The 24,052-nt window shown below is 60.6% G+C and overlaps 3 protein-coding genes across 5 annotated transcripts; 1 reads left to right on the forward strand and 2 right to left on the reverse strand.

Moving 5' to 3' along the window:
• Window positions 1-2,089: 2,089 nt before the first annotated feature.
• PROCR (protein C receptor) lies at window positions 2,090-4,577 on the reverse strand. The gene is made up of 4 exons (XM_048315078.1): window positions 4,397-4,577; window positions 4,054-4,290; window positions 2,881-3,147; window positions 2,090-2,799 (listed from the first exon to the last, which is right to left on the reverse strand). The coding sequence occupies exons 1-4, from the start codon at window positions 4,455-4,457 to the stop codon at window positions 2,687-2,689; spliced, it is 678 nt and encodes a 225-aa protein (XP_048171035.1). The 5' UTR covers window positions 4,458-4,577; the 3' UTR covers window positions 2,090-2,686.
• Window positions 4,578-6,848: 2,271 nt separating this feature from the next.
• PFKL (phosphofructokinase, liver type) lies at window positions 6,849-13,141 on the forward strand. Of its 2 annotated transcripts, XM_048314783.1 has the most exons (22): window positions 6,849-6,966; window positions 7,450-7,523; window positions 7,615-7,692; window positions 7,778-7,967; window positions 8,138-8,303; window positions 8,394-8,438; window positions 8,524-8,632; window positions 8,954-9,049; window positions 9,129-9,221; window positions 9,526-9,651; window positions 9,739-9,803; window positions 9,981-10,044; window positions 10,131-10,277; window positions 10,381-10,451; window positions 10,539-10,626; window positions 10,747-10,899; window positions 11,038-11,202; window positions 11,376-11,437; window positions 11,770-11,881; window positions 11,961-12,060; window positions 12,165-12,270; window positions 12,356-13,141. In XM_048314783.1, exons 1-22 carry the CDS (start codon window positions 6,882-6,884, stop codon window positions 12,501-12,503), a joined length of 2,343 nt encoding a protein of 780 aa, XP_048170740.1. In that variant the 5' UTR covers window positions 6,849-6,881; the 3' UTR covers window positions 12,504-13,141. The 2 variants fall into 2 exon arrangements, with proteins under 2 accessions (XP_048170740.1, XP_048170739.1); XM_048314782.1 differs by having other exon boundaries at window positions 10,539-10,899.
• Window positions 13,142-16,515: 3,374 nt separating this feature from the next.
• Window positions 16,516-22,399, reverse strand: CFAP410 (cilia and flagella associated protein 410). Of its 2 annotated transcripts, XR_007205832.1 has the most exons (8): window positions 22,286-22,399; window positions 21,678-21,696; window positions 21,053-21,099; window positions 20,141-20,370; window positions 19,119-19,290; window positions 18,630-18,723; window positions 17,031-17,456; window positions 16,516-16,875 (listed from the first exon to the last, which is right to left on the reverse strand). XR_007205832.1 is itself a non-coding variant. In XM_048314908.1 (7 exons), exons 1-7 carry the CDS (start codon window positions 22,360-22,362, stop codon window positions 17,334-17,336), a joined length of 762 nt encoding a protein of 253 aa, XP_048170865.1. In that variant the 5' UTR covers window positions 22,363-22,399; the 3' UTR covers window positions 16,516-17,333. The 2 variants fall into 2 exon arrangements, 1 of the variants encoding a protein (XP_048170865.1); XM_048314908.1 differs by having other exon boundaries at window positions 16,516-17,456.
• Window positions 22,400-24,052: the final 1,653 nt, after the last annotated feature.

Here is a 24,052-nt window from a genome sequence, read left to right on the forward strand (position 1 = left end):
TTATCTCAGCCCTTACCCAAGACAGCGATAGGGGAGTGGGCTGAGGGAAACCATGCGTGGAGAACAAAGCCTTGCCCGGCAATCCCTGCAGATAACCGGGATGGGAGCTGGTTGAAGCTGCCAGAGGTTTCCTGCAGAACCCAAAAATCCTCTGAGGAGAAAATGAAAACCACCCCTCACTGATGGGATATGCACTGGCTCCTGTCCCGAGCTGTGATCCGGGGTGGAAGAGTGGCCAAACTTGGGAAGGGATGAGCCACGAGTGTGGCTGCCGGCTGCCAGGAAGCTGCTCCGTGTCAGAGCAGTGGTGGAACGGGAGCCCAGCTCCCAGTTCTGGGGCAGCCGGGCCACGTGTCCCCACCTGCCACACCCAGCCAGGCCTCGGTGGCCCCGCCATGAGGCACTTGAGGATTTTGGGGTGAGGAAGGGAAATGTTGGGGCAACAAATGGTGATGTTTGGGATGAGGAAGAGAAATTTTGAGGCTACGGCGTGCTGGAGGTGGATGTTGCCACCAGAACCCCTCTGCTGTTGGCCAGCACATCCAGGTCAGAGTCGGTCACTGCCAGGGATGTGCCTTGGGATGGAGGTGCCAGGTTTGGGGGTGTTGCCTATGGACACCGATGGAGATGAGGCTGTTCCTCGGGGTCCTGCACTTTTGGGAGATCCTCACTGCCCCAGCTCCTCATGGAAACTCGAGAGCAGCAGCAGAGTCAGCTCCGTTCTGGAGCGTTCTCCAGACACAGGGGGGCTTGAGGGCAGGAAAAGGTCTTTTCCAGAGCTGGTTGAGGTGGAGAAGCTCAGACTTGCTCCTCTGTCCAAAAGATGACACATTTCTGCAGCAAAAAGCAAAACAAGCTCCGCTGTTCCAGGCCTCCCCCCAGTGTCTCCCGCCTGGCTCTGTCCTAGATGCCATCCCCGCTCCATCACGGCCTTGGGAATCCCACAGCATCCACGCTCACCCATCCCAGCCGGAGCAAGGGGCTGCACCCCAGGGAAGGGGGACTAGCAATGGGAATCACTCCAGGTCTTGGGGACCACGGTGCAACATCTGCAGGTAGCAGAGATGCCCCAAGTCCGAAAGCCAAAGCAGAGCCGGGAATGCAGCGGTTTCTCCCAGCTGGAAGGGATTGAATCCCTTTGTGGGGAGCAAATGCAGCACGTGGGACCTTCAGCACTGCCCTGGTGTCCCCAGCACTGCCCTGGTGTCCCTGGGTGCCGGCAGCAGGGACACGGAGCGCTCGGCCCACAGCACAGCTCCTGCCAAGGGCGCTGCTTCGAGGGCCGAGCGATGACGTTCCCGTGCCTCATCCGTGTTGTTTTGGATTCTCCGGCCTCTCGGAGCCCGCCAAGGGTGGGGAGCGCCCCGGCCCCTGCCCCAGGAGCCCGGGGGTGGCTGGGGGCCAGGGTGATGAGATGTGGGCTTTGGAGACCTCCTCCTCCATCCCTCCAAGAGGACAACCCCTAAGGTCATCTTCCCATCCCTTCTGTCCCTCATCTCTTTTCCCATCTTCCCTCATCCCACCCTGTCTTGCTCGCAGGGTGTTTAGAAAGGAAAGAGCTGGAAGCTAATCCAGGAAAACCTCTCTCCTGTGCTGTCCCCCGCCAGCTCCTGGCTCATCCCCAGCCCTTCCTGCCGCCACAGGAGTGGAGATGAGCGGGAGAGCTCAAAATGCCCTTCTGGGTGAGAGGGAAACGTGGCCAAGAGTTTCTATCGATGCAATCAAAGTTTAAACAAAGAGTTTTTAGCTCAGATTTGGACTGTGGAAAAGCGAAACTGTCCCCTCACAGCTGTGTGTGCTTGACCTCAGCGTCTCACACCAAGCGAGGAAATGAAAAATGTTGGGAAAATGACTTAACTGAGCCAAAGCAAAGCTGGGAAAAGGTTGGAGTGAGCTCAGGAGGTGCAAAACCCTCCTGAAAACATCACCAGTGTCTTTCCAGAGGCCTGGAAAACTTAGCACACAACCCAAGGTCTGGCACAGGGGCTGGCAACACCAACGAGCCCACCCAGCACCAGCAGCCGTGATCCAGGATGGATCCACAGCCCCACATCGGTGCTGCCGAGGGGAATGAGAGCAGCCAGAGGTGTGGGGGGAGCTGATGGGTGGTTTTATTACACAAGGTGTGACATCCTCCCTCCATCCCCACTGGAACAGGGATAAATGAGGGTTTAACAGCATCCTTTTAACCATTCCATGGCTGTTTCTCCTGCTGCTTTTCCCCCCCACGTCCCTCCCCACCATTTTTCCATCCGTGCCCAGTGTTTCTGTGTGGTCTCAGTGCATTGCCCAGCATGGGGACCGTCCACAGGTCTGGGGGCTGCTGGAGGGGTCAGTGCAGCTGGGACAGGACTGGGAAGCCACTGGTGTCCTTGGGGAGCAAAGCCTGTGGCACTGGGAACGTGCATCCCTCGGGAGGGATGGCCTTGGTCCCTGCCTCCACGGGGGGATGATGGATCCATCCTCTGTCTCTATGCAGGAATGATGGATCCAGGCCCTGCCTCCCCAGGGTGATGGTGGATCCACGGAGAGTTGCTGGATCCTTGGGAAGATGATGGATCCATCCCCTGACTCCACGGGGAGATGATGGGTCTGTCCCCCGCCTCCGCAGGGTGCTGATGGATGCACAGGAAGATGACGGGTCCGTCCCCTCTGTCCATGGGGTGACATGGGCCAGCTGCCCACGCTAGCAGCTCCCTCCTGTGCACAGGAAGATGCCCAGGGCCATGCCCAGCAGGGCGAGGCTCCCCAGGATCAGCCCCAGCACCAGCGGAGCGCGCGATCGGCCGCTGACTTTTCCTGCAAGAGGCGAGAGGGACGCAGGTGACGACTGGGCCACGCCACCGCGTCCCTGTCCCCCACCCCGGCCCCACCACGGACCTGTCCTGGCGCTCTGAGCCTGCAGGATGCTGACACAGGTGGTGTTGAGGAAATACTGCAGGTCCTGGGTGGTTATGGGGTATTTCATCAGCTGTGCCTGGGCGAAGGCGGCCACCGGGAGCTCGCCGGGCCAGCGCCGCTCCCAGGTGGCGTTGGGGACGTGGAAGCTGAGGAACGCCGTCCTGTTGAGGGTCACCTCGTAGAAGCTCTGGGCTGTGCCGTTGGGGAAGAGGCGGCAGCCGAGGTGGCAGCACAGGTGCTGGGTGACTGCGGGGACAGAGGGAGGGGACAGGGTCACCACACTCCCACCCTCAGCGCCCCGTGGCCCTCACTGGGCGCTGAGTTCGCACAGCCTCAACCTCACACCACCCAACCCTCCCGCAGCTTTGCTTCTCCTCGGTTTGGTCATGGCAGTGACTTCCAGAGGCTAGGATTATTTTCTCTCCCTTATCTCCGCACAGCACAGCTCCGGTTTTACAGAGAGGGAGGGTTTGGGCACAGAGCTGCTCGTGGCTCTTGCGGATGGAGCACAGGGACACCGGCAGGGGTGGGGTGGGTCATGCCAGAGACCCCGCGGTGACACCGGGCTCCCCAAGGGTACAGGAATGTGGGGCCGGGGCAAAACCGGTGAAAGAAAAGGAAAAGGAAAAGGAAAAGGAAACGGAAAAGGAAAAGGAAACGGAAAAGGAAAAGGAAAAGGACACCCCAGGCAGGAGCAGCAGAGGTGACAGGGTTAATGGAGCGGAGCAGGCAGGAGCACGAAGCCATCGCCAGCAGCGTCCCACAGCTCCCACAAGCTGCGGGATGCAGGCAGGGAGCAGCCAGAAAGTGAGCAGGATGCAGGCAGAGTGCAAGTGGGGTCCAGGTGGGATGCAGGCAGAGCACAGGCAGGGAGCAGGCAGGGTGCGGGTGGGATACAGGCAGGGAGCAGACAGGGTTCCTCCCCAGCCCTTTTCCTGAGGAGCAGCAACAGGTTGAGCATCATCCCGTTCCCAGGGTAAGAAATTCCCGGCTCCACAGAAGGACTCCCTTTGCCCACAGAGTGGTTTTGCACATGCCCATGTGCCCATCCCTTCGCCCATCTGTCCCTGGAGAGCCACCCCCATGCCCCGGCAGCGCGGGAGAGGCTCCCCTTCCCCGGGGGCCCGCCCCTGTCCCCCGGGTACCACTCACAGTTGATCGGTCTCTCCATGTGGAAAAGCTTCACCAGCTGCCTGAAGTTCTTCAGGTAGGTGATCACGTCGTTCCGCCGCCGGGCCCAGGCGTCCGGAGGCTCCAGCGGGAGCACCTGGGTGACATTCTGCTCGTCCAGGAGGTGGCTCAGCTCCCCGTTCAGGCTGGCGTTCCCCCGGAACATGGCATTGCCCCTGTACACGCGGGTCAGCTGGAGCATGGTGAAGGCGAGCGGGGCTGCGGGAGACGCGGGACATCACCGACCGCCCGTCACCCGCCGTGAGCCCCGTGCGCCCCCAGGCCACCCCCAGCATCCCCGACCACCGCCGTGTCCCTGCCTCACCCGCCTCCTCCGCCCCGCAGCCCAGGGCCCCGCAGAGCAGCAGCAGCAGCAGCAGCAGCATCGTGGGGACGGGCACCGCGCTGGGGACGTGCTGGTAGCCCCACGGCTGGCCCGGCACGGAGTTCAGCGTGGGCACCGCGCTGGAGACGCGCTGGTAGCCCTACGGCTGGTCCATGGGATGTTAAAGAGGGCCGGGTAGGTGGGGCTGTGGGAGGAGGAGAGCGGGACTCCGGCCAGGTCTCTCCCATTTCCTTAACCCGAGCCACCCGCACCCCTTCCATGCCGGATATGCCGGGCCCCGCGGCGCCTGAGGATGCAGGATGAGGCTCCGAGCTCCCCCGACACAGATGGAACTGGGCGAGCAGCCAGCACCTGACTCAGTTTCCCCATGCCTTGGCTGGGCAGAGCCCCGTGCCACTCCCCTGGGGGATGTGGGAGACCAGGGGGACACTGTGATGGGGACCATTCCCAGGGAATGGGGAGGATTGGAGGGAGCAGCCTCGCAGCACCGCGCTGCACTCACCTGGTGTGGAGAGGGCACCCAGCAGCAACAGGACCTCCCTCCCTGGAAAGGGGTGACACTCTGGGTAGCTGAGCTGGGAGGTGGGGGTGAGAAATCCATGGCAGGGCTTCCTCCACAGGTTTGTTTTTTAATTACACCTAAAATAATTATAAATTAAAAATCTTAAAATGCGAAATTTCTAATAAAAGCTCCAGCTCATCTCATTGGCAGAGCATGGCACAGCCTGGGGTGGCACATAATGGCATCCCACAGCCTGCTATGGCATGGAATACTGTCATGGAATGGTTTTGAGTGGGAAGGGACCTGAAAGCCCATCTCATTCCACCCCTCCCATGGGCAGGGACACCTTCCACTGTACCAGGCTGCTCCAAGCCCCGTCCAACCTGGCCTTGGACACTGCCAGGGATCCAGGGGCAGCCCCAGCTTCTCTGGGCACCCTGTGCCAGAGCCTCCACACCCTCACAGGGAACCATTCCTTCCCAATATCCCATCTAACCCTGCCCTCTGTCACTTTGAAGCCATTCCCCTCTGTCCAAGCCCTTGTAAATAGTCTCTTCTCCAGCTTCCTGGTGATTCCTTCAGGCCCTGCAAAGCCACAATGAGGTCACCCCAGAGCTTTTCCTCTCCAGGCTGAACAATCCCAGCTCTCCCAGCCTTTCCTCCCAGCAGAGCTGCTCCATCCCTCTGCTCATCCTGGAGCCTCCTCTGGGCTCTCTCCAGCAGCTCCACGTCCTCCCTGTGCTGGGCCCCAGGGCTGGGGCAGCTCTGCAGGTGGGGTCTCCACCTGAGGGGGCAGAGGGGCAGAATCCCAACCCCTTTCCTGCTGCCCACGCTGGGGCTCAGCCCAGCACAGGGGGGTTTCTGGGATGGGCCATGGCCAGCCCTCACCAGCTGCACCCCCAAGTCCTTCTCCAGGGGCTGCTCCATCTGCTCATCCCCAGCCTGGATTGATCCCGGGAGTTGCCCCGACCCAGGGGCAGCACCAGCACTTGGTGCTCTTAAACCTCATGAGATTCCCATGGGTCACTTCTGGAGCTCTGGATGGCCCCTCCAGGGAGTGCCACTCCCCCTCAGCCTGGTGGCACCTGCAAACCTGCTGAGGGTGCCTCGAGCCCTCTGGCTGTGGCAGTGATGCCGATATTGAATATCACTGGTCCCACTGCGGACCCCTGGGACACCACTGGGCACTGATGGCCATCGGGAGTGGCCCTGAGCCACTGCCCCTCTGGATGTGACCATCCAGCCAATTCCTTATCCATCTAACAGTCCATCCACGGAATCCAGCTCTCTCCAATGCAGAGAGAAGGATGTTGGGTGGGATTGTGTCCAGGCTTGACAGAAATGTGGATAAATGACATCCATAACCCCTCCCTTGTGCACTGAGGGAGTCACCCCAGCAGAGGCGGCCAGGGGGCTGGTCAGGCAGGACTTGCCCTTGGTGCAGCCGTGCTGGCTGTCCCGAATCACCTCCTGTCCTCAGCAGAGCTTCCAGGAGGGTCTGCCCGCTGATCTTCCCAGGCACAGAGGGGAGGCTGACGGGCCGGTAGGTCCGGTTCCCAGGCTCCTCCTTTCCTCCCTTTTTAAAGATGGGGACAAGGACTCCTTTTTTTCCCAGTCACCTGGGACTTGACCGGACAGCCAGGACCTTTCAAATATCCTTGCGAGCGGCTGTCCAGCTCCATCAGCCAATTCCTCCAAGACTCTGGGATGGACACCATGCAGGATGGCGCGCTCCGGGATGGCGGGGCATGTGCCCACTGGCCGGCACGATATGGCACACCATGGCGCGACATGGCGCGACGCGTCACCCTGCCTGTCGCGCCGCCGCGGCGGTCGGGGCGTGTCCCGGGGCGTGTCCCCGCGGTCCGTGCGTGTCCCGGGGCGTGTCCCGGGGCGTGTCCGCGGTCCGTGCGTGTCCCGGGGCGTGTCCCGGGGCGTGTCGCCGGTGCCGGGAGCGCAGCGATGGCGGCGGCGGAGCTGGAGCGGCTGCGGATGGCGGGGGCCGGGATGGCCATCGCCGTCCTCACCAGCGGCGGCGACGCGCAAGGTGCGCCCGGCGGGGCGGGGCGGGGGCTCGGCCGGGCCCGCGGCCTCCCCGCGTGTCCGTGCCCGCGACCGCGACCCCCGGGGCCGGACTCCGCGGCCCGCGCTCGTCCCCGGGGCGGGCGGATGGGGACCCCCCTCCCGTGTGCCCCACACCCGCGCCGCTGCCCCGTCCCCGCCACCCTCGGGCCGTCGCCGTGGGAGGGCAGGGGCCCCACGGGGGGAGCCCCACGGAGGGGGTGTGTCCGTCCCTGTCCCCGTCGCCGTCCCCCCCCCCCCCCCCCCCCCCCGCCCCACCCGGGATAAGCAACTCGCTCCCGGGCAGTTTCTCGTCCCCAGGCCCAGCTGTGCGCTGAGTTTCCTCGGTCTCAGCCCACGTGGCTCCCCGCCCACTCAAGGAGACACCTCAGGGTCACCTATAGGATCCCATCCCATGTGGGGCTCAGGATCCCATGGGAATACTCCAGCTCACATATCACTTTTCCAGGCATGAACGCCGCCGTCCGTGCCGTCACCCGCATGGGGATATACGTGGGAGCCAAGGTCTTCCTCATCTATGAGGTTGGGGTACCCCTTGCTCCCCATCATGGTTGGGGGGATCCACCCCCCTGTGCCGGGGTACCCCTCACCTCCACCCTCTGCTTCTCCACAGGGCTACGAGGGGCTGGTGGAGGGGGGTGACAACATCAAGCAAGCCAACTGGCTCAGCGTCTCCAACATCATCCAGCTGGTGAGGATCACCACGGGGCTGTGGCACCCCAGATCCCAGCCCCCCAAACATGCGTGACGAGCCGCATGCCGCGTTCTGTCCCCAGGGCGGGACGGTGATCGGCAGCGCCCGCTGCAAGGCCTTCACCACGCGTGCGGGCCGGCTCCGGGCCGCCCGCAACCTGGTGGAGCACGGCATCACCAACCTGTGCGTCATCGGCGGCGACGGCAGCCTCACCGGCGCTGACATCTTCCGCTCCGAATGGGCTGGGCTGCTGGAGGAGCTGGTCCGAGATGGTGGGTGAGCCCCTCCCAGCCCCGGGGGTGTAGATGGAGGTGTTTGAGGGTGGTGAGGTCCGGAGGGTCACCCCGGTGCTGTGACCCCAAGGAGGGCTGGGCTCCGGCCCCACGATGGTGGGGACGTGAGTGCCCTGAAATAACCGGTGTGGTGGCTGTGACCCCCCCAGGGCAGATCAGCGAGGAGGTGGCGCGGGAGAACTGCCGCCTGAACATCGTGGGGCTGGTGGGCTCCATCGACAACGACTTCTGCGGCACCGACATGACCATCGGCACCGACTCGGCGCTGCACCGCATCATGGAGGTCATCGACGCCATCACCACCACGGCGCAGAGGTGAGCGGGACGGGGCTGGGGGCTGGGGGCTGCACCGCCCCGGCCATCACACCCACCCACCTCCTTCTCTTCCCACCCGGGTCCTTGCAGCCACCAGCGGACGTTCGTGCTGGAGGTGATGGGTCGCCACTGCGGGTAAGCTCCCGTGGGTGGGGAAGCCCATGGGTGGGACGGGATGCCGCGTTTCGGGGTCAGCGCTCCCACCACCGTGTCCCCCCAGGTACCTGGCGCTGGTGTCCGGCTTGGCCTCGGGCGCCGACTGGCTCTTCATCCCTGAATCCCCTCCGGAGGACGGCTGGGAGGACCTCATGTGCGAGAGGCTCGGGGAGGTGAGGGGGGGTTCCTAGCATCCCATCCCCTGTTCCCCCCCGAGGTGTCCCCGCAGGGGCCCGGGCTGAGCCCTGCAGCCGGTGCCCGGCCCCTGCGAAGCTTCGGGAGCTGCCGCCATTGTCCCTGTGAACCGGGGCACTCAGCCGAGCGCAAATCCAGCCCTCGCGTGCCAGGGGCAGCGCTGGCTCGGGGGCTCGGCTGCCCGTGACCTGAGCCACCCCCGGGGCAGCACGGATGGCAGGGAGGGGAGGGTGCTCACACGTGGCCCACGGTGAGCTCTGGCTGAGCCGTGGTGGCCCTTTGTCCTCCCCTCGTGCCAGACACGCAGCCGGGGCTCGCGGCTCAACATCATCATCATCGCCGAGGGCGCCATCGACCGCAGCGGCAAACCCATCTCCTCCAACTACGTGAAGGACGTGAGTGACCGCCCCGGCACCGCCCTGGCACCCACGGACACTGGCCAGTCCCCAACGTGATGTCCCCTCTTCCCCACAGCTGGTGGTGCAACGCCTGGGCTTTGACACGCGGGTCACCGTCCTCGGCCACGTGCAGCGCGGAGGGACCCCGTCCGCCTTTGACCGCGTGCTGGTAGGTCCAGGGGAGGACACGGAGAGGGGGAAGCCTGCTCCTGCCATCCCTCTGCCCAAAGGAAAGGATTTGCCAGCCAGGGTGAGGCTCGGATGGGCTTGGCCTCGCTGTGCTGGGCAGAGCTGTGCACCCGTTTCTCCTCATTTACTCCAAATTTAATGGATTTTTAAATAAAGCCATCGGCTTTCCAGCAGTGAATCAGCAGCCACGTGGTTTCCAAGCCTGTGGGAGGGAGCATCCCTGAGCATCCCACCCAGCTGGCACTGGTGGCCCCAGTGTCACAGGTGCCCCTGTCCCTTTGCAGAGCAGCAAGATGGGGATGGAGGCGGTGATGGCGCTGCTGGAGGCCACGCCGGACACCCCGGCCTGCGTGGTCAGCCTCTCCGGGAACCAGTCAGTGCGGCTGCCGCTCATGGAGTGTGTGCAGGTGGTGAGTACCGGGGAATTTGGGTGGGGGTCCCCCTCCTCTCCCTGTGAATGTGCGTGTCACGGTGCTGCATCTTTCTCCTGGCCCAAGACAAAGGATGTGCAGAAGGCCATGGATGAGAAGAGGTTTGAGGAGGCCATCCAGCTCCGTGGAAGGTGAGGAGCAGGGACCAGGACTTGGGGAGACATCCCTCTTGGATGGGGGCTTCTCCTTGTGGGGAAGCTGTTGGCTCCTGCAGCCAGAAGGATGTCCCCAGTCACACCCCAGGGGCACTGGGGAGACTCCCCCTTCTCCCAGATGTGCCTTGGGGACATGTCACCGTGTCCTTGCAGGAGCTTTGAGAACAACTGGAACATCTACAAGCTGCTGGCACACCAGAAGCCAGCTCAGGAGAAGGTGAGGGGTGATGGGGAGCAGCAGGGCACACCATGGCCACCTTGGGGACACGCAGGGATGTGCTGTTCCCATCCCTGTCCCCGTAGAGCCCCTTCAGCATGGCCATCCTGAACGTGGGAGCGCCGGCCGCCGGCATGAACGCTGCCGTGCGCTCGGCCGTGCGCATCGGGATCTGCCAGGGACACACCGTCTACGTGGTGAGCGACGGCTTCGAGGGCCTGGCCAAGGGGCAGGTAAGGGGACAGTGAGCCTGGGATTGTCCCAGGGGATGGGGTTGGGCTTGGAGGGTGGCAGGGGGGGCTCTTCCCACCCCTAACCCGGCGCTGGTGCCCGCAGGTCCGCGAGGTGGGCTGGCACGACGTGGCGGGATGGCTGGGCCGTGGCGGCTCCATGCTGGGCACCAAGCGGTGAGTGCGGCCCTGGGGAGAGGGGCATAGGGGAGAGGTGTTCCCACCATGCTCACCCCACCGTCTGCACCCCCTTCCCCACCACAGGACGCTGCCCAAGACCTGCATGGAGAAGATTGTGGAGAACGTGCGCAAATTCAACATCCAGGGGCTGCTGGTCATCGGGGGCTTTGAGGTGCGGCGGAATCCTCGGTTCAGTGGGGGCCGGGGTGGCTGTGGGCGTCCCAAAGGAATCTCTCTGGGATGTGGATCCGGCTGCAGGGCCAGCATTTCCCAATCCCTCGGCTGCTTGCAGGCGTACGAGGGGGTGCTGCAGCTGGTGGAGGCGCGCGGGCAGTACGAGGAGCTCTGCATCGTCATGTGCGTCATCCCTGCCACCATCAGCAACAACGTGCCCGGCACCGACTTCAGCCTGGGCTCCGACACGGCCGTCAACGCCGCTATGGAGGTGAGGGACAGGGACGAGGACAGCTCACGGGGCCGCCCCGCTCCACCACCTTCCATCATGGCCTGGAGTGGCCGATGGCCCGTGCTGGGGAAGCAAAGGTGGCTTGCCCTGGTGTGACCTCCCCTGCTTTGGGCACAGAGCTGCGACCGCATCAAGCAGTCGGCGTCGGGCACCAAGCGTCGCGTGTTCATCGTGGAGACCATGGGGGGCTACTGCGGGTACCTGTCCACGGTCACCGGCATCGCCGTGGGTGCCGACGCCGCCTACGTCTATGAAGACCCCTTCACTATCCACGACTTAAAGGTGAGTGGGCAGGAGCGGCTCTCTGGCTGAAATGAGAAGGAAAATTGGGGAAGGGAGGGCTCCAGAGCAGGGCAGGAGCTGTGGGAGCACGGCCATGCCGTGCAGATGCTGGGTGGATGTCAGGACCGGAGGGCTGCGGGATGGCTGCCGGCATCCTGGTGTTCGTCTTGCAGGCCAACGTGGAGCACTTGACTGACAAAATGAAGACAGATATCCAGAGAGGGCTGGTGCTGCGGTGAGTTGGGGGCCCTTGGGGACAGTCCCTGCAAACCCCAGCCCCGTGGCAGGGAGCAAGGCCAGAGCTGAGCCCTTCCCATGGCCAGAGAGGGTTCTTGGGCACGGTGAGGTTTGGCACAGTGGGCACACGCTTGGCCGTGGGGCCGCTGGATGCCTCCGCTGCTGTCCCCACCCCAGCCCCAGGGTCCTCTGGGGGACACAGGCTGGGGCTCTGGGCCTCAGGGAGAACAAAACAGCACAAAAAAGGCATTATGGGAAACAAAGGAGGACAATGCCCTGGGGATGCTGGAGAAAGGAGCAGCCCCCCAAGCCCTTCCCTCTGCCCCCCAGCAACGAGAAGTGCCACGAGCACTACACCACCGAGTTCCTCTACAACCTGTACTCCTCTGAGGGCAAAGGCATCTTTGACTGCAGGATCAACGTCCTGGGCCACCTCCAGCAGGTACAGGGGACGGGGTGACGTGGGCCACACTGGCCCTGAGAGCTGGGCAGGCCTGACATCCCCATTTCTTTGTCCCCAGGGGGGAGCCCCAACCCCCTTTGACCGGAACTACGGGACCAAGCTGGGAGTGAAGGCGGTGCTGTGGATGTCGGAGAAGCTGCAGCAAGTCTACAGCAAGGGTGAGCCGAGGGCTGGGGTTCCCACGGAGGGTGGGGGAGGCTGGTGGCTGCTGCTCCAGGCTTCCAGGCTTGGCCCCCAGTGAGGTGGGGTGTCCCCCTCCCAGGGCGTGTGTTTGCCAACTCTGGAGACACTGCCTGTGTGATCGGGCTGCGGAAGAAGGTGGTGGCCTTCAGCCCCGTGACGGAGCTCAAGAAAGTCACGGATTTTGAGTAAGTCCCCATGCCCCAGCGGTTCACTATCTCCCAGGGGACCCTTCCCGAGGTGTCCCCTCTAGAGCTGTGTCCCCCTGCACAGGCACAGGCTGCCCCAGGAGCAGTGGTGGCTGAACCTGCGGCTGATGCTGAAGATGCTCGCCAACTACCAGATCAGCCTCACCGAGTACATCTCGGGGCAGATGGAGCACGTCACCCGCCGCACCCTCAGCATCGAGAAGGGCTTCTAGTCCCACCAGCCTGACCCATAGCCCCTGCCGTGTCCTCTCCGTGCCCACATGCTGCTGGGGGAGCACTGTGTCCCCTCTGTTCTCAGTAGCCCTGTAGCTTTGCCATCAACCCCTTACAGCAGGCAGAGCCTGGTGCTGGCTCCCAGAATGGCACAATCCTGCCCCGAATCACTGCTGCGGGGTCTGGTCCCTGTGCGGATGCAGAAAAGTTGCTTGAGCCAGCCGCGCAGCCCAGACCCTTAATCTTCCCTTAATAGTTTATTATTATTTAATGATGGGGTATTTTGAGTCCTTATTTAGCGGCTTGACCGCCTGAGCCAACTGCTGCTGCTTGTAGTCGCCTGCCCCACGTGCGGGAGGGGAGTGAGAAGGATGCGGAGCCATCCCGGAGCGGGTCGGAGCTGGTCCCGGGGGCTTCTGGGTGCCCCTGAGCCCCGGTGAAGCTCCATCCCCCGTGGGGGTCTCGAGGGCTGAGCACGGGGGTCCTGGCGAGCCCCTGTCCCCTTGCATGACGCTTGGCTGCGACCGTGGCCGCAGGCGCCGTGTCCGTCACCTCACCGCTGCTCCGTGACCCCCGGATCCCGCACCGCCCGCGGCGCTGCTGCTCTCCTCTAGAGATAAAACCTGCTGGAGCCAAACCTGCCTCCTGGAGTGGTCATTGCAGGGGGGATGGGCGGCAGGATGAGGGCGGGGTGGGGGGGACAAGTAAAGCCCGATGGTTTTCCCAAGCTGGGTTAATGCCGGGCCAAGAAGTTTCCTGGTTTTGTACATCCTCAAAGCCTGGGAGAGTGGGACCACAGGCAGCTTCGGCTCCCTGTGCGGGTCGTGGTGAGTGCAAGGTCAGCATCCTTTTGCAATTGCTTCACAATTCCAGAGAAATATCACTCGTTTCCCACCTTCAAGGGAAGCACCCAAGTGCTTTAGGGTGGTGCTGTGCTTGTTTGTGAGGCAGTTTCTCAGGGCGCCGGCCAAGTGTGCTGGCCTGGCCGAGCTCCGCGCGCTCGGGCTGCGCCAGACAGTCACAGGGAGCCCCTTTCCCAGGCCATGTCCCTCCTGGGGCTGTCGGCTGACGGCTTCAGCCTCCGGGCCAGTGCCAGCACCAGGATGCATCAGAGTCTTTGGGGTCAAACATGCCGTTATTTTGTCCTCCCCATGGAGCTGTCCCCAAGTGAAAGCTCCCCCTGACCAGCCCCCTGGCCGCCTCTGCTGGGGTGACTCCCTCAGTGCACAAGGGAGGGGTTATGGATGTCATTTATCCGCATTTCTGTCAAGCCTGGACACAATCCCACCCAACATCCTTCTCTCTGCATTGGAGAGAGCTGGATTCCGTGGATGGACTGTTAGATGGATAAGGAATTGGCTGGATGGTCACATCCAGAGGGGCAGTGGCTCAGGGCCACTCCCGATGGCCATCAGTGCCCAGTGGTGTCCCAGGGGTCCGCAGTGGGACCAGTGATATTCAATATCGGCATCACTGCCACAGCCAGAGGGCTCGAGGCACCCTCAGCAGGTTTGCAGGTGCCACCAGGCTGAGGGGGAGTGGCACTCCCTGGAGGGGCCATCCAGAGCTCCAGAAGTGACCCATGGGAATCTCATGAGGTTTAAGAGCACCAAGTGCTGGTGCTGCCCCTGGGTCGGGGCAACTCCCGGGATCAATCCAGGCTGGGGATGAGCAGATGGAGCAGCCCCTGGAGAAGGACTTGGGGGTGCAGCTGGTGAGGGCTGGCCATGGCCCATCCCAGAAACCCCCCTGTGCTGGGCTGAGCCCCAGCGTGGGCAGCAGGAAAGGGGTTGGGATTCTGCCCCTCTGCCCCCTCAGGTGAGACCCCACCTGCAGAGCTGCCCCAGCCCTGGGGCCCAGCACAGGGAGGACGTGGAGCTGCTGGAGAGAGCCCAGAGGAGGCTCCAGGATGAGCAGAGGGATGGAGCAGCTCTGCTGGGAGGAAAGGCTGCGAGAGCTGGGATTGTTCAGCCTGGAGAGGAAAAGCTCTGGGGTGACCTCATTGTGGCTTTGCAGGGCCTGAAGGAGCCAACAAGGAAGCTGGAGAAGGACTTTGGACAAGGGTGTGGAGTGACAAGCCAAGGGGAAATTACTTCCCACTGCTGCAGGGTTAGATGGGATATTGGGAAGAAATTCTCAGCTGTGAGGGCAGAGAGACCCTCGCACAGGGTGCCCAGAGAAGCTGGGGCTGCCCCTGGATCCCTGGCAGTGTCCAAGGCCAGGTTGGATGGGACTTGGAGCACCCTGGGCTAGTGGAAGGTGTCCCTGCCCATGGGAGGGGTGGAATGAGATGAGCTTTCAGGTCCCTTCCCACCCAAAACCATTCCATGATCCCATGATTTCAGTGCTTTTCCCCTAACTGGACACATTTTAGGCTCTGGAGGAAGATGGTAACTATTGTTTCTTCCCTGGACCCCTGAAATAGCAGACCTTGGTGATGGAGGCAGCATTGCTGCTCTTGAATGAGTATCTGCTCTGGAGACCCCAGGCAGAGACTTGGGGTGGAATTCCTGGGTGGAATTGGGCTCTTCCACTATCCCATGTGCCACTCCACTTTGGGGGAACCCCAGCCCACTCCTTCCCTCCCTCCCTCAGCCACGGGCCTCACACCTGCCTCACCATCAGCTCTCAGAGTCCCTGAGGATGGTTTGAAGGGAAGTGGCTCTGCAGGGCCGCTGGCATTTTCCACAGCTGGGAATCATCTGCGTTCACCGCTCGATATTCCCGGCTGAGGCAGGGCAGGGTGAGAGCAGGTCACGTGGAAAATCTGTCGGCAGCACAGCTCTGCAGCAGCCAGGTTTAGGATGTGAATGGGGACAGGGGTGCCCCCAGGCTCAGACCAGCTGCACATTGAGGGACAGGAGTCACTGCAGCCCTCATACCTCATTTCCACCAAAAAAAGTACCTGGAGGGCCAAATTCCTGGGAGAAAATGGACAGGCACTTGCATTCCCAGGATGAGCAGGAGGGGATATGACTGTGCTCCCAGACTTCCCAGCACATCCAGCCCACCCTGAAAAGAGGGCAGAGCAAACCTCCAGGAGCATCCTGCAACGCAAGGCAGGCTGTCAGGGCCTGGAGGGGCCGGGCTCCCACCAGGGTTTGCTGGGATGCTGCAAGGAGCAGTTGGGAGCTCCAAGGGCAACACCAGCAGCAGCCAAGGATGACGAGCATGGCACATAGCCAGCGAGCAGCCCAGTTTCTCCAGAAATTGAGTAAGTGTGGCCTCAAGGGCACAGTGATTGCTCCACCAGCCCCATGACCAACAAGTCCCGATGGACGCTTCCTTTGATCACTTGCATCCCAGAAAAGCTGGGGGGGTCCAGCTCACCCCAACAACAGCTCCCCTGCTCCTTGACAAGGACAGGCCAGGGGCCTGGGAGAAGACTTGCACTCAGCAGGGTGAGTCTCCCAGGCCCTGGCTGTCAAAGGAAGTGTGGGACATCATAAATCACACAACTGCAGCTGGGTTTAACACACAAGGCAAGAACGAAGGTCATTCGAGGAGTTAAAGGCATCAGCAAATCTCCCCCCAAGTGACGAGGTTCAAACTGTGTCCCTTCCCACCAAGGTCAGGCAAACAGGCTTGTGGACACAGGGCTGTCAGCATCTCTGAGGAGCATTCCTTCCTGGCAGCACAGACATTGCACAAACAGGGCCAGGGGGGCCATGGAAAGGCCACATCGCCCGTGCAGCGCTGGGAGGCACGGAGGGCTCGTGTCCCGTATCTCGGGGCCATCGTCCTGCCCATCTGCACTGAGCTTTCCTCAGCACCTCTTTTGCTCCTCGCCTTTGCTGCGGTTGCCAGAAGGTTCCCAGACAGCCCAGTGCCCCTGCAAAGCAGCACTGAGAGCAGGCTCACCGTTCCAGAGGCGCAGTGAAGCGGGAAGGCGCGGGGCTCCCAGCCCTCCTCCTGCTCCGAAGGGCTCACAATGCATTCCCTGAACCAGAGGTAATGGAGCAGTGCCCCCAGCCAGGCCTTTGCTGAACTCCAGCCACCACTTACACGGCCTTGAGGGATAATTGGGTTTATTTGGTATGTCACAACAGTTTAGTTTGGATTTAACAGCTCTGTAAAACTTGGTAAATGCAGTTTTATCAGTTAAAGAGCAACAGCCACCCCTGATGCCTGTGCAAAGCAGGCAGCAACGCTCAGGGCATTTTAACTGGGATGTTTCCTTAAGCTGCTCTAATGCCTGCAGGGAACGTGTGGGTGAGAGGACAGCTGAGCATTCAGCACCTGGGAGTCATTTCTGGTTCACCTAGGCTGCTCCGAGCTTTCCTTTGGGCTGCTCTGAGCTTTCCTTGGGCTGCCTGACCACCACAGCAGGTGCTGTGTGCACCAGCAAGGACCTGAGAAGTCAGCCAGGAGCTGGAAGATAAATTAATAACTGGCCATTGACCTTCACCACCTGCACCAGACAGTTCTTGGTGACGATCTCAGGAAATGCCTCCCTGTCAGACTTCACCAAATCTCTGTGGTACAGAGTGCCCTCAGAGGTGCTGTGCTGAGGGTCAGAGACCTACCTTCCCAGCCATCAGCAGGCTCTGCTCCCCCTCGGATCACACAGCACCTCTGGCTGCAGCCTTGTTCCCTTCTGCTCTGCTGATCTGCCTGCAGCTCCCATCCAAGAGCCCCAGCCACACAGGGTACAGTGACAGAGCCTGCTGCACAAGCAGGAGATCTCCAGAGAAGGAGCATCCCAGCCCAGCCCCTTGCACGGGAAGCAGAGCAGGGAGCACCGAGGCTTTGGCTGCAGCCAGGGATGTGTGGGCAGGACAGCGCTGGGGGCTGGGGCTCCAGGGAGGCTGGAATGGGGGTGGGCGTTGTCACTCCTCCTGCAACTCCTTCTGGAAGGCCTGGAGCCTCCTCGCCACGGTCTGCTGGATGATCTCCAGCCCCTCTGCGTCCAGTTCCTTCATGAGAAGCAGGATGGCATTCAGGACATTGTTCTGTCGGGACAAGACAGACACTGCTTTGTACCAGCCAGCCAGGACAAGAACACTCGATTTTCCCTGCTCTTTCTAGGAATTCCTCCACCACCACCACGACCACCGCTGGCAGCAGTTTGGAACAGCCACCTGCAGCCACGGGAGCGGGACTAACAGCCGAGCCCTCGGGGCAAACACAGGCAGAAGCTGCATGCGGCACGTGACGAGGCTGGAATGCAGGACAAACCCATCCGCCCGGCCCTGCGCCGGCTGGCCACACGCCTCTGGCTGCCGGCCACGCTCCAGCCTGGCTTCTGTAAGGAAAGGCACATTCAGGAGCTGCCGCCCTCGCTCCCCAGCGTGTGTAGGATGGGAAAGGACAGAAGCCCTCTGCTCTGAGGAATGAGCAGAGCTGGTGCTCTGTGCAAGGGACCCTTGAAGGTCCCCAGCCCTGCTACCACCACAGGACCACTGCCAACACCGGGCCGTGGTTCTGTCAAACCATGTCTTGAAGAACTCCAGGGAGAGATTCCACAGCCTAAATAACTGTCCTTCTAGGGAGAATCTTTTGCCCAACATCCAACCTGAACCGCTCCAGCTGCAATGGGGGACCATTTCCCCCTTTTTTAATGGTCAGAGCCTGTGGTGCTGCTGTAAGCAGCTAAGGCAGAGTGAGGCAGCGTGGGTTAGATCTTGCGCTGCTGATTGATGTGATGGCACCAAGTCCAGCACTCAGCAATTCCCAGCTAATCACCAAAATCCAGGTTCATCCAAGGCCACACGATAGAGGGGGCTGAGCAACCACCTAAGCTTCCTGTTCAGCAGATCCTTCCCAAGGTTTTACCCTCCTCCTTCTAAAGAAACACTTCCTAATGTCCAGTCTGAACCTCCCCTGGCACAACTTTGAACCTTTCCCATGTCTCCTATTGCTGGATTCCAGGTAGAAGAGCTCAGCACCTCCCTCCCCACATCCCCTCCTCAGGAAGTTGCAGAGGGAGATGAAGTCACCCCTCAGCCTCCTTCTCTCCAAACCAGACAAATTCAGAGCCCTCAGCTGCTCCTGGACATTTCTTCCAGCCCGGCATCAGCTCTGTTCCCCTCCTCTGGGGGTCATCCAAGGTTCTTCACATCCTTCAATGCTGAGGCTCAGCCCCACATACAAGGAAAAGCAATTTGTCTTTAAAAGATACTCACTCTCTTCTTGTGGCTGCAATCTGTCTCTTGAGGGGAAAAGGAGGAATATTTATCCCTGGGAACAGGCTTCATATCAAGCTCCTCCTGAGTTTTGCTAAAAAAAGGGAGGAAAAGCAAATGTTATTATGACCGGCTGGGAGAACCTTCCTCTGCCAGGTCAATCCTTCCTCATCACAGGCAACCATGCAAGGAATAAATATCCAGCTAGAGGACTCCAGGAAATGGACTGGAGCTCCCAGATGAGAGAGGATCCATCCCTGACTGCACATGCAGCTGGTGAGCTCGAGTCACCCCCCCACAGCACAACCTGTTTGGCAGACACAGAAGCAGCCCCAGCAGTGCCACTGAACCAGCACAGCTCCACTGCAGTAACCAGAACAGGCCTGCACCGGCCTGCAATGCACCCTGCAATGTCAGGGTCCTTTCCTGCTACACGAGCTCAGCCCAGAAACGCAGAAACAGAAACACTGGCAGCTCCCCAGCCCTCACTTTGTCTCCTCCAGGCTGCAGCTGAGCAGCTCGCTCCGGGGCTCCGTCGTGGCTCCGGCAGTGCTGGATGTGGAGGATTCAGACCAGCCGTTCTCCACACTCCTCCGGGCTGGGGGGGCCGTGATCTCCACGCCATCCACCAGGGCCTGCGACAGCTCTTCCTCTGTCACAGCTGCAAAGGCCACAACAAACACCTGCTGCTATGAACTGCAGCAGCCCAGGGGAAGAGCATCTCTAACAGGGCAGGTTCTGCTGCTGCAGAGCTGTTCCCAAGGGGTTTGGTCCAAAAATTGTCTGGCATTTTGCTTTCACCCTCCTCCTGCAGTGAAACCTGTGCAGGAGAATGCTGGAAGCAATCACCAGCCTCTCAAAGTGAGAAGGGTATCAGGGAGGGATGCAAACATGCTTTGCTGTTTTTTGTCTCTGGAGAAGGCTCCGAAAGCCACCAAATTGCTGCTACCGGATGGGAAATAAAAAACAGAGCAGCTTTTCTACAGCAGCAGATGCAGTTCTAGAACCTTTGTCTGGCCACAGCAAAGAGAGAGCGCTAAAAACCACTAATTAGTGGTACGGTTTGAGCTATAATGAGGCACTCATTCCTGCTACAGTGGGGAAGGGATTGGGAAGGGAAGGGAAGGGAAGGGAAGGGAAGGGAAGGGAAGGGAAGGGAAGGGAAGGGGATAGGGAAGAGGATAGGGAAGGGGAAGGGAAGGGGATAGGGAAGGGGATAGGGAACGGGATAGGGAAGGGAAGGGAAGGGAAAGGGAAAGGGAAAGGGAAAGGGAAAGGGAAAGGGAAAGGGGATAGGGAAGGGGATAGGGATGGAGAAGGAAAAAGGGGAAGGAGGAAGAGGAAGCAGATGGGAAAGGGGAAGAGAAAGGAGAAGACAAAGAGAGAAAACAGCTTAGAAGCACTTAATCTAACCAACCCCTAACACCTCCTGACTCTAGGAAAACTCAAAGGACGCCTTTGAGAGCAGCCAACACATCCCCATTTTCCTGCTGCAGGTGACCAAAGCCCACCCTGGTTGTCGAGCTTCTGCAGGCTGGGCAGGTTGCGCAGCACGGTCATGCGGTAGCGGTGGGGGTCAGGCCCGCAGCAGGGGTTCTCTGCCAGCCACAGCACCCGCAGCCGTGGCAGCGCCTTCAGGTAGAACAGCTCATCCAGGCTCGTGATGTTGTTCTTCCTCAGGTACAGCTCGCTCAGGTTCTGGCACCGGTGCAGCGGCTCGAGGTCCGAGATGCCGTTCACGCTGCGGAGACACGGTCAGAGCCCACCGCGCCCTCGCTGCCCCAGCCAGCAGGGAGCACAGCACTTCCCTCTCCTGAAACTGCCTCACCCCAGCCTCACCCCAGCCCGTGGCTTGTGGCATTTCATCTTTGTCAACAGAGCGAAGAATTGGAAGGGGCATCACTCTGCTCTGCTGAGGATGACAAAGAGCCTCTGCTCCCCCCAAACCTGCCCCCTTTTCTCCTCAGACCCACCCAAGGAGAACCCATGTAAGATTCCCAAGTTAAAAGGCTTGGATTTGCAGGGCATTGGCTCCATGGGATCCCCAGGGTAAGTGAAAGTTGGGTGTATTATGGAAAGGAGAAGCTCAAAGAAATCCATGAAATATTTCAACAAGCATTTTGGAAACAGGCCACATACAGAGGCCAAGAAGATCCCTGTCCAAACTGTGGAATAGAACTTCAGGAGCAACAATCCTAAGGGGTTTTATCACTTGTCAAAACAGGGAGTATTTTCTCAAGGAGCACAGGGAATGGTGCAGAGGAGCTACTGAGGAATAATCATTTCTGTATCCCTGCTGCTTGAGAAGTGGGGCATGAAGAGCCAGGCAGCTCACACACACAACCCCAGCAATGTGGGAAGAAACCATCCCCAGGAAAAGGTGAATTCCTTGCCCTCTCCAAAGCTGGCAAACTGGCATTCACCTGAACGTGATCACCTCGATGTTGGGCAAATCCCGGCATATGGATATCTGGGCAGGAAGAGACAGAAACAACAAGTTGGCACTCGTGGGGGAAAATACAAATAAACCCAATAGAAATCACAAAAAGCACCACCAGGAATTTGGGTTTGCTTCAGTCTAACCCAAGCTTAACAGCACCAGAGATTTTCTGACACAGCAAGTGCAGCGTCAGCAGCTCCTCCGGCCTCTGCTCAGGAGTGGAAGTGCAGATACCAGCCAGCGTCCCATTGTTCTTCTGCTCCAGCAACTCTGCAGCCTCCACACGCAGGAAAGGCTCCCTCCCACCCCTGCCAGCCCTCCCTTAGCAACAGAACCTCATCCAAAATCACCACAGAGGTAGGACTCGGGGTCCTGCTCTCCGGGGCTTCATGCTGGGCCTTGGAGAGAAATTTTCCAATGTGGAAACAGAAGCAATCCCTTTTTTTTTGTAGTGTGAGACGCTAATCAACCCTGAGAAGCCCTGCAGCTCACAGGCAATGGGCCAGCCCAAAGCCAGGCCCTCCCCAGTGCCCTGCCAACCCCATCGCCTCCATGGTGTCCCCACTCCGGCTGCGGGCCCAGGCTCCTCTGGCTCCTCCAGTACTTACATCTGTCAGGTGGCTGCCCCTGCGAGAGGAGAGGGGGGTCAGGGAGAGCACAGCAGGGCTGAGCCTCCCCCTGCACCCCCCCCAGCCGGGGTCACAGCCCCAGCTCCCAGCCTGGCCCCACCAAACAGCTCCGGCACAGTCTGTCACAGGCCTTGTTGTGCCTCCCCTTCTCCAGCCCTGCCCGTTCTGCCTCACCGGGCCCTACCTGACCCCCCTCACCCAGCGCTGCCTGCTCCCCACTCCTGCCTGTCTGCCCTTCCCCAGCCCTGTCCCGCCTCGCCATCCCTGCCTGACACCCAGCCCCAGCCCTTCCTGCCCTCCCTCCATCCTTGTCTCCCCTTCCCAGCCCCGTCTGAACCCCCCTCTCCATCTCTGCCTGTGTCCCCAGCCTCAGCCCTGCCTGCCACCCCTCATCCATCCCTGCCCGTCCTCTCTCCTGATCCCTGCCTGTGCCCCCACCCCCAGGCCTGCCTGTCCCCTCTCCATCCCCGCCCTCCCTCCATCACTGTCCTCTCAGCCTCATCCGAGCCTGTCCTCCTTCGTCACCCCTGCCTGTACCCCCCTCAGTCCCTGTCCCCCGGCCCGTCCCTGCTTGTCCCCGCGCCCACCAGCAGTTGAGGCGGCGGACGCCGTCGAGCGCGGCCGCCTTGGCCTGTGCCAGCACGGCCGCCCGGCTCAGCCTCATGCCGGGCCGGGCCGGGCCGCGCCGCGGCTGCAGGGGCGGGACCCGCGGCCTCAGCCCCGCCCGGCCGGGGCGGCTCCGCAGCTCCGGGGCTGGATTCGCCTTCTCCCCTCCCCTCCGCGGGCCGGGCCCCGCCGCAGCCCCCGGGCCCCGCCGCAGCCCCCGGGCCCCGCCGCGCCCCGCCCGCCCGAGCGCCGCTGCGCAACGGGCGCGGGTTGAGGTGGTTATTCGTATTTACGGATAAATCTTATTAGTCGTTTAATTATATCTTATTAGAGAATGGTTTGTACACAGAGCTACGCCTTTGTGGGTGTATATTTATGTGAAGGGATCATCATGGAATCGTGGAGTGGTTAAAGCCCGTCCCATCCCGCCCCCTGCCATGGCCAGGGACACCTTCCACTGTCCCAGGCTGCTCCAAGCCCCAAGGTCCAACCTGGCCTTGGACACTGCCAGGGATCCAGGGGCAGCCACAGCTTCTTTGGGCACCCTGTGCCAGGGCCTCACCTCCCTCACAGGGAAGATTTTTTTTTTTCCCCCTAATATCTAATCTAAACCAACTCCTTCAGTTTGAACCCATTTCCCCTTGGAATAACACATAATGAGTGTGTAATTTTATATCTGACTTCACACATATACTCCCATATACCCCTGTATCTATATATGTATGAAGTGTGCATAAATAAAATAGGTCTAAATTTTCCGTAATAAATGTATCATTTGTGGCTTCTCACCCATCCCTGCCTGCTCCCCATCCACATCCCTGGCCCCCTCTCTCCTCAGTTAGTTCCTAAACATTCCAACAGGTGATAGTTCAGCCCCTGAAAAATATGTTTCGTACAAATAAGAGTTAATGACTCTCTCAAGAATGACTAATACAGCACTACAGTTTCTTACTCCTCTTATCCCATGGGGCAATAAGAAAACTAACACTCACCTTTGAACCAGCCTTTGGAGTCAAGCGGTGTAGGACTCGTTTTTACAGAGCCTAAGTCCTTCAGGAATCCTCTCCTGGACTGCTGGGCTTCTACACCACCGTCTGATGTGGTGTAGGAAAACCTCCAGTTTGTATCTTCAGGGGTGTAACAGCAGCAGGTGGTTGAATGGGAGAGCTGGAATAAAAAGGTCTGGAGAAGCGGTGTGTCCAAAAAAAAGGATTAATGCAGTGCTTCCCAGCATTTTTCTGAATGTTTCCACCTTATTCAGCAACAGAAACAACTGCAGGGTGGGGGTTGGGTGTTCCATGTTTGGTTGTGTGGGTGTTTGGGTGCTGCTGCAAAAGGAAGGGTTCAGGTGTGTGGATGGGACACTTAGGGACATAGTTCACAAAATCACAGAATCATTACAGCTGGAAAACACCTCCAAGATCATCATGTCCAACCTGTGACCGATCCCCACCTTGTCACCCAGCCCAGGTCACTGAGTGCTATGTCCAGGCATTCCTTGGACACCTGCAGGGATGAGGACTCCAAACCTTCCTGGGCAGCCCCTTCCAAGGCCTGCCCACCCTTTCTGTGAAGAAATTCCTCCTTGATATCCCACCTGAACCTCCCCTGGCACATCTTGAGGCCATTTCCCCTTGTCCTGTCCCTGTTCCCTGCGAGCAGAGCCCGACCCCCCCGGCTGCCCCCTCCTGTCAGGGAGTTGTGCAGAGCCACAAGGTCCCCCCTGAGCCTCCTTTGCTCCAGGCTGA

This window comes from Corvus hawaiiensis, chromosome 10, assembly GCF_020740725.1.
Source record: "Corvus hawaiiensis isolate bCorHaw1 chromosome 10, bCorHaw1.pri.cur, whole genome shotgun sequence".
In the NCBI taxonomy this organism is placed as follows: domain Eukaryota; kingdom Metazoa; phylum Chordata; class Aves; order Passeriformes; family Corvidae; genus Corvus; species Corvus hawaiiensis.

What these genes read in the sequence shown, in the direction of transcription:
- CFAP410 (XM_048314908.1), bottom strand. Translation starts at nt 22,362, where the DNA reads ATGAGGCTGAGCCGGGCGGCCGTGCTGGCACAGGCCAAGGCGGCCGCG. An exon ending in ATCGAGGTGATCACGTTCAG is followed by an intron (nt 20,371 to 21,052) that starts GTGAATGCCAGT and finishes GTGTCTCCGCAG; the next exon opens with CGTGAACGGCATCTCGGACC. An exon ending in ATTGCAGCCACAAGAAGAGA is followed by an intron (nt 17,457 to 18,629) that starts GTGAGTATCTTT and finishes TTGTCCCGACAG; the next exon opens with AACAATGTCCTGAATGCCAT.
- PROCR (XM_048315078.1), bottom strand. Translation starts at nt 4,457, where the DNA reads ATGCTGCTGCTGCTGCTGCTGCTGCTCTGCGGGGCCCTGGGCTGCGGG. An exon ending in CATGGAGAGACCGATCAACT is followed by an intron (nt 3,148 to 4,053) that starts GTGAGTGGTACC and finishes CTGTCCCCGCAG; the next exon opens with TCACCCAGCACCTGTGCTGC. An exon ending in GGCTCAGAGCGCCAGGACAG is followed by an intron (nt 2,800 to 2,880) that starts GTCCGTGGTGGG and finishes CGCCTCTTGCAG; the next exon opens with GAAAAGTCAGCGGCCGATCG.
- PFKL (XM_048314782.1), top strand. Translation starts at nt 6,882, where the DNA reads ATGGCGGCGGCGGAGCTGGAGCGGCTGCGGATGGCGGGGGCCGGGATG. An exon ending in TGTGCGAGAGGCTCGGGGAG is followed by an intron (nt 8,633 to 8,953) that starts GTGAGGGGGGGT and finishes CCCTCGTGCCAG; the next exon opens with ACACGCAGCCGGGGCTCGCG. An exon ending in TCACTATCCACGACTTAAAG is followed by an intron (nt 11,203 to 11,375) that starts GTGAGTGGGCAG and finishes TTCGTCTTGCAG; the next exon opens with GCCAACGTGGAGCACTTGAC.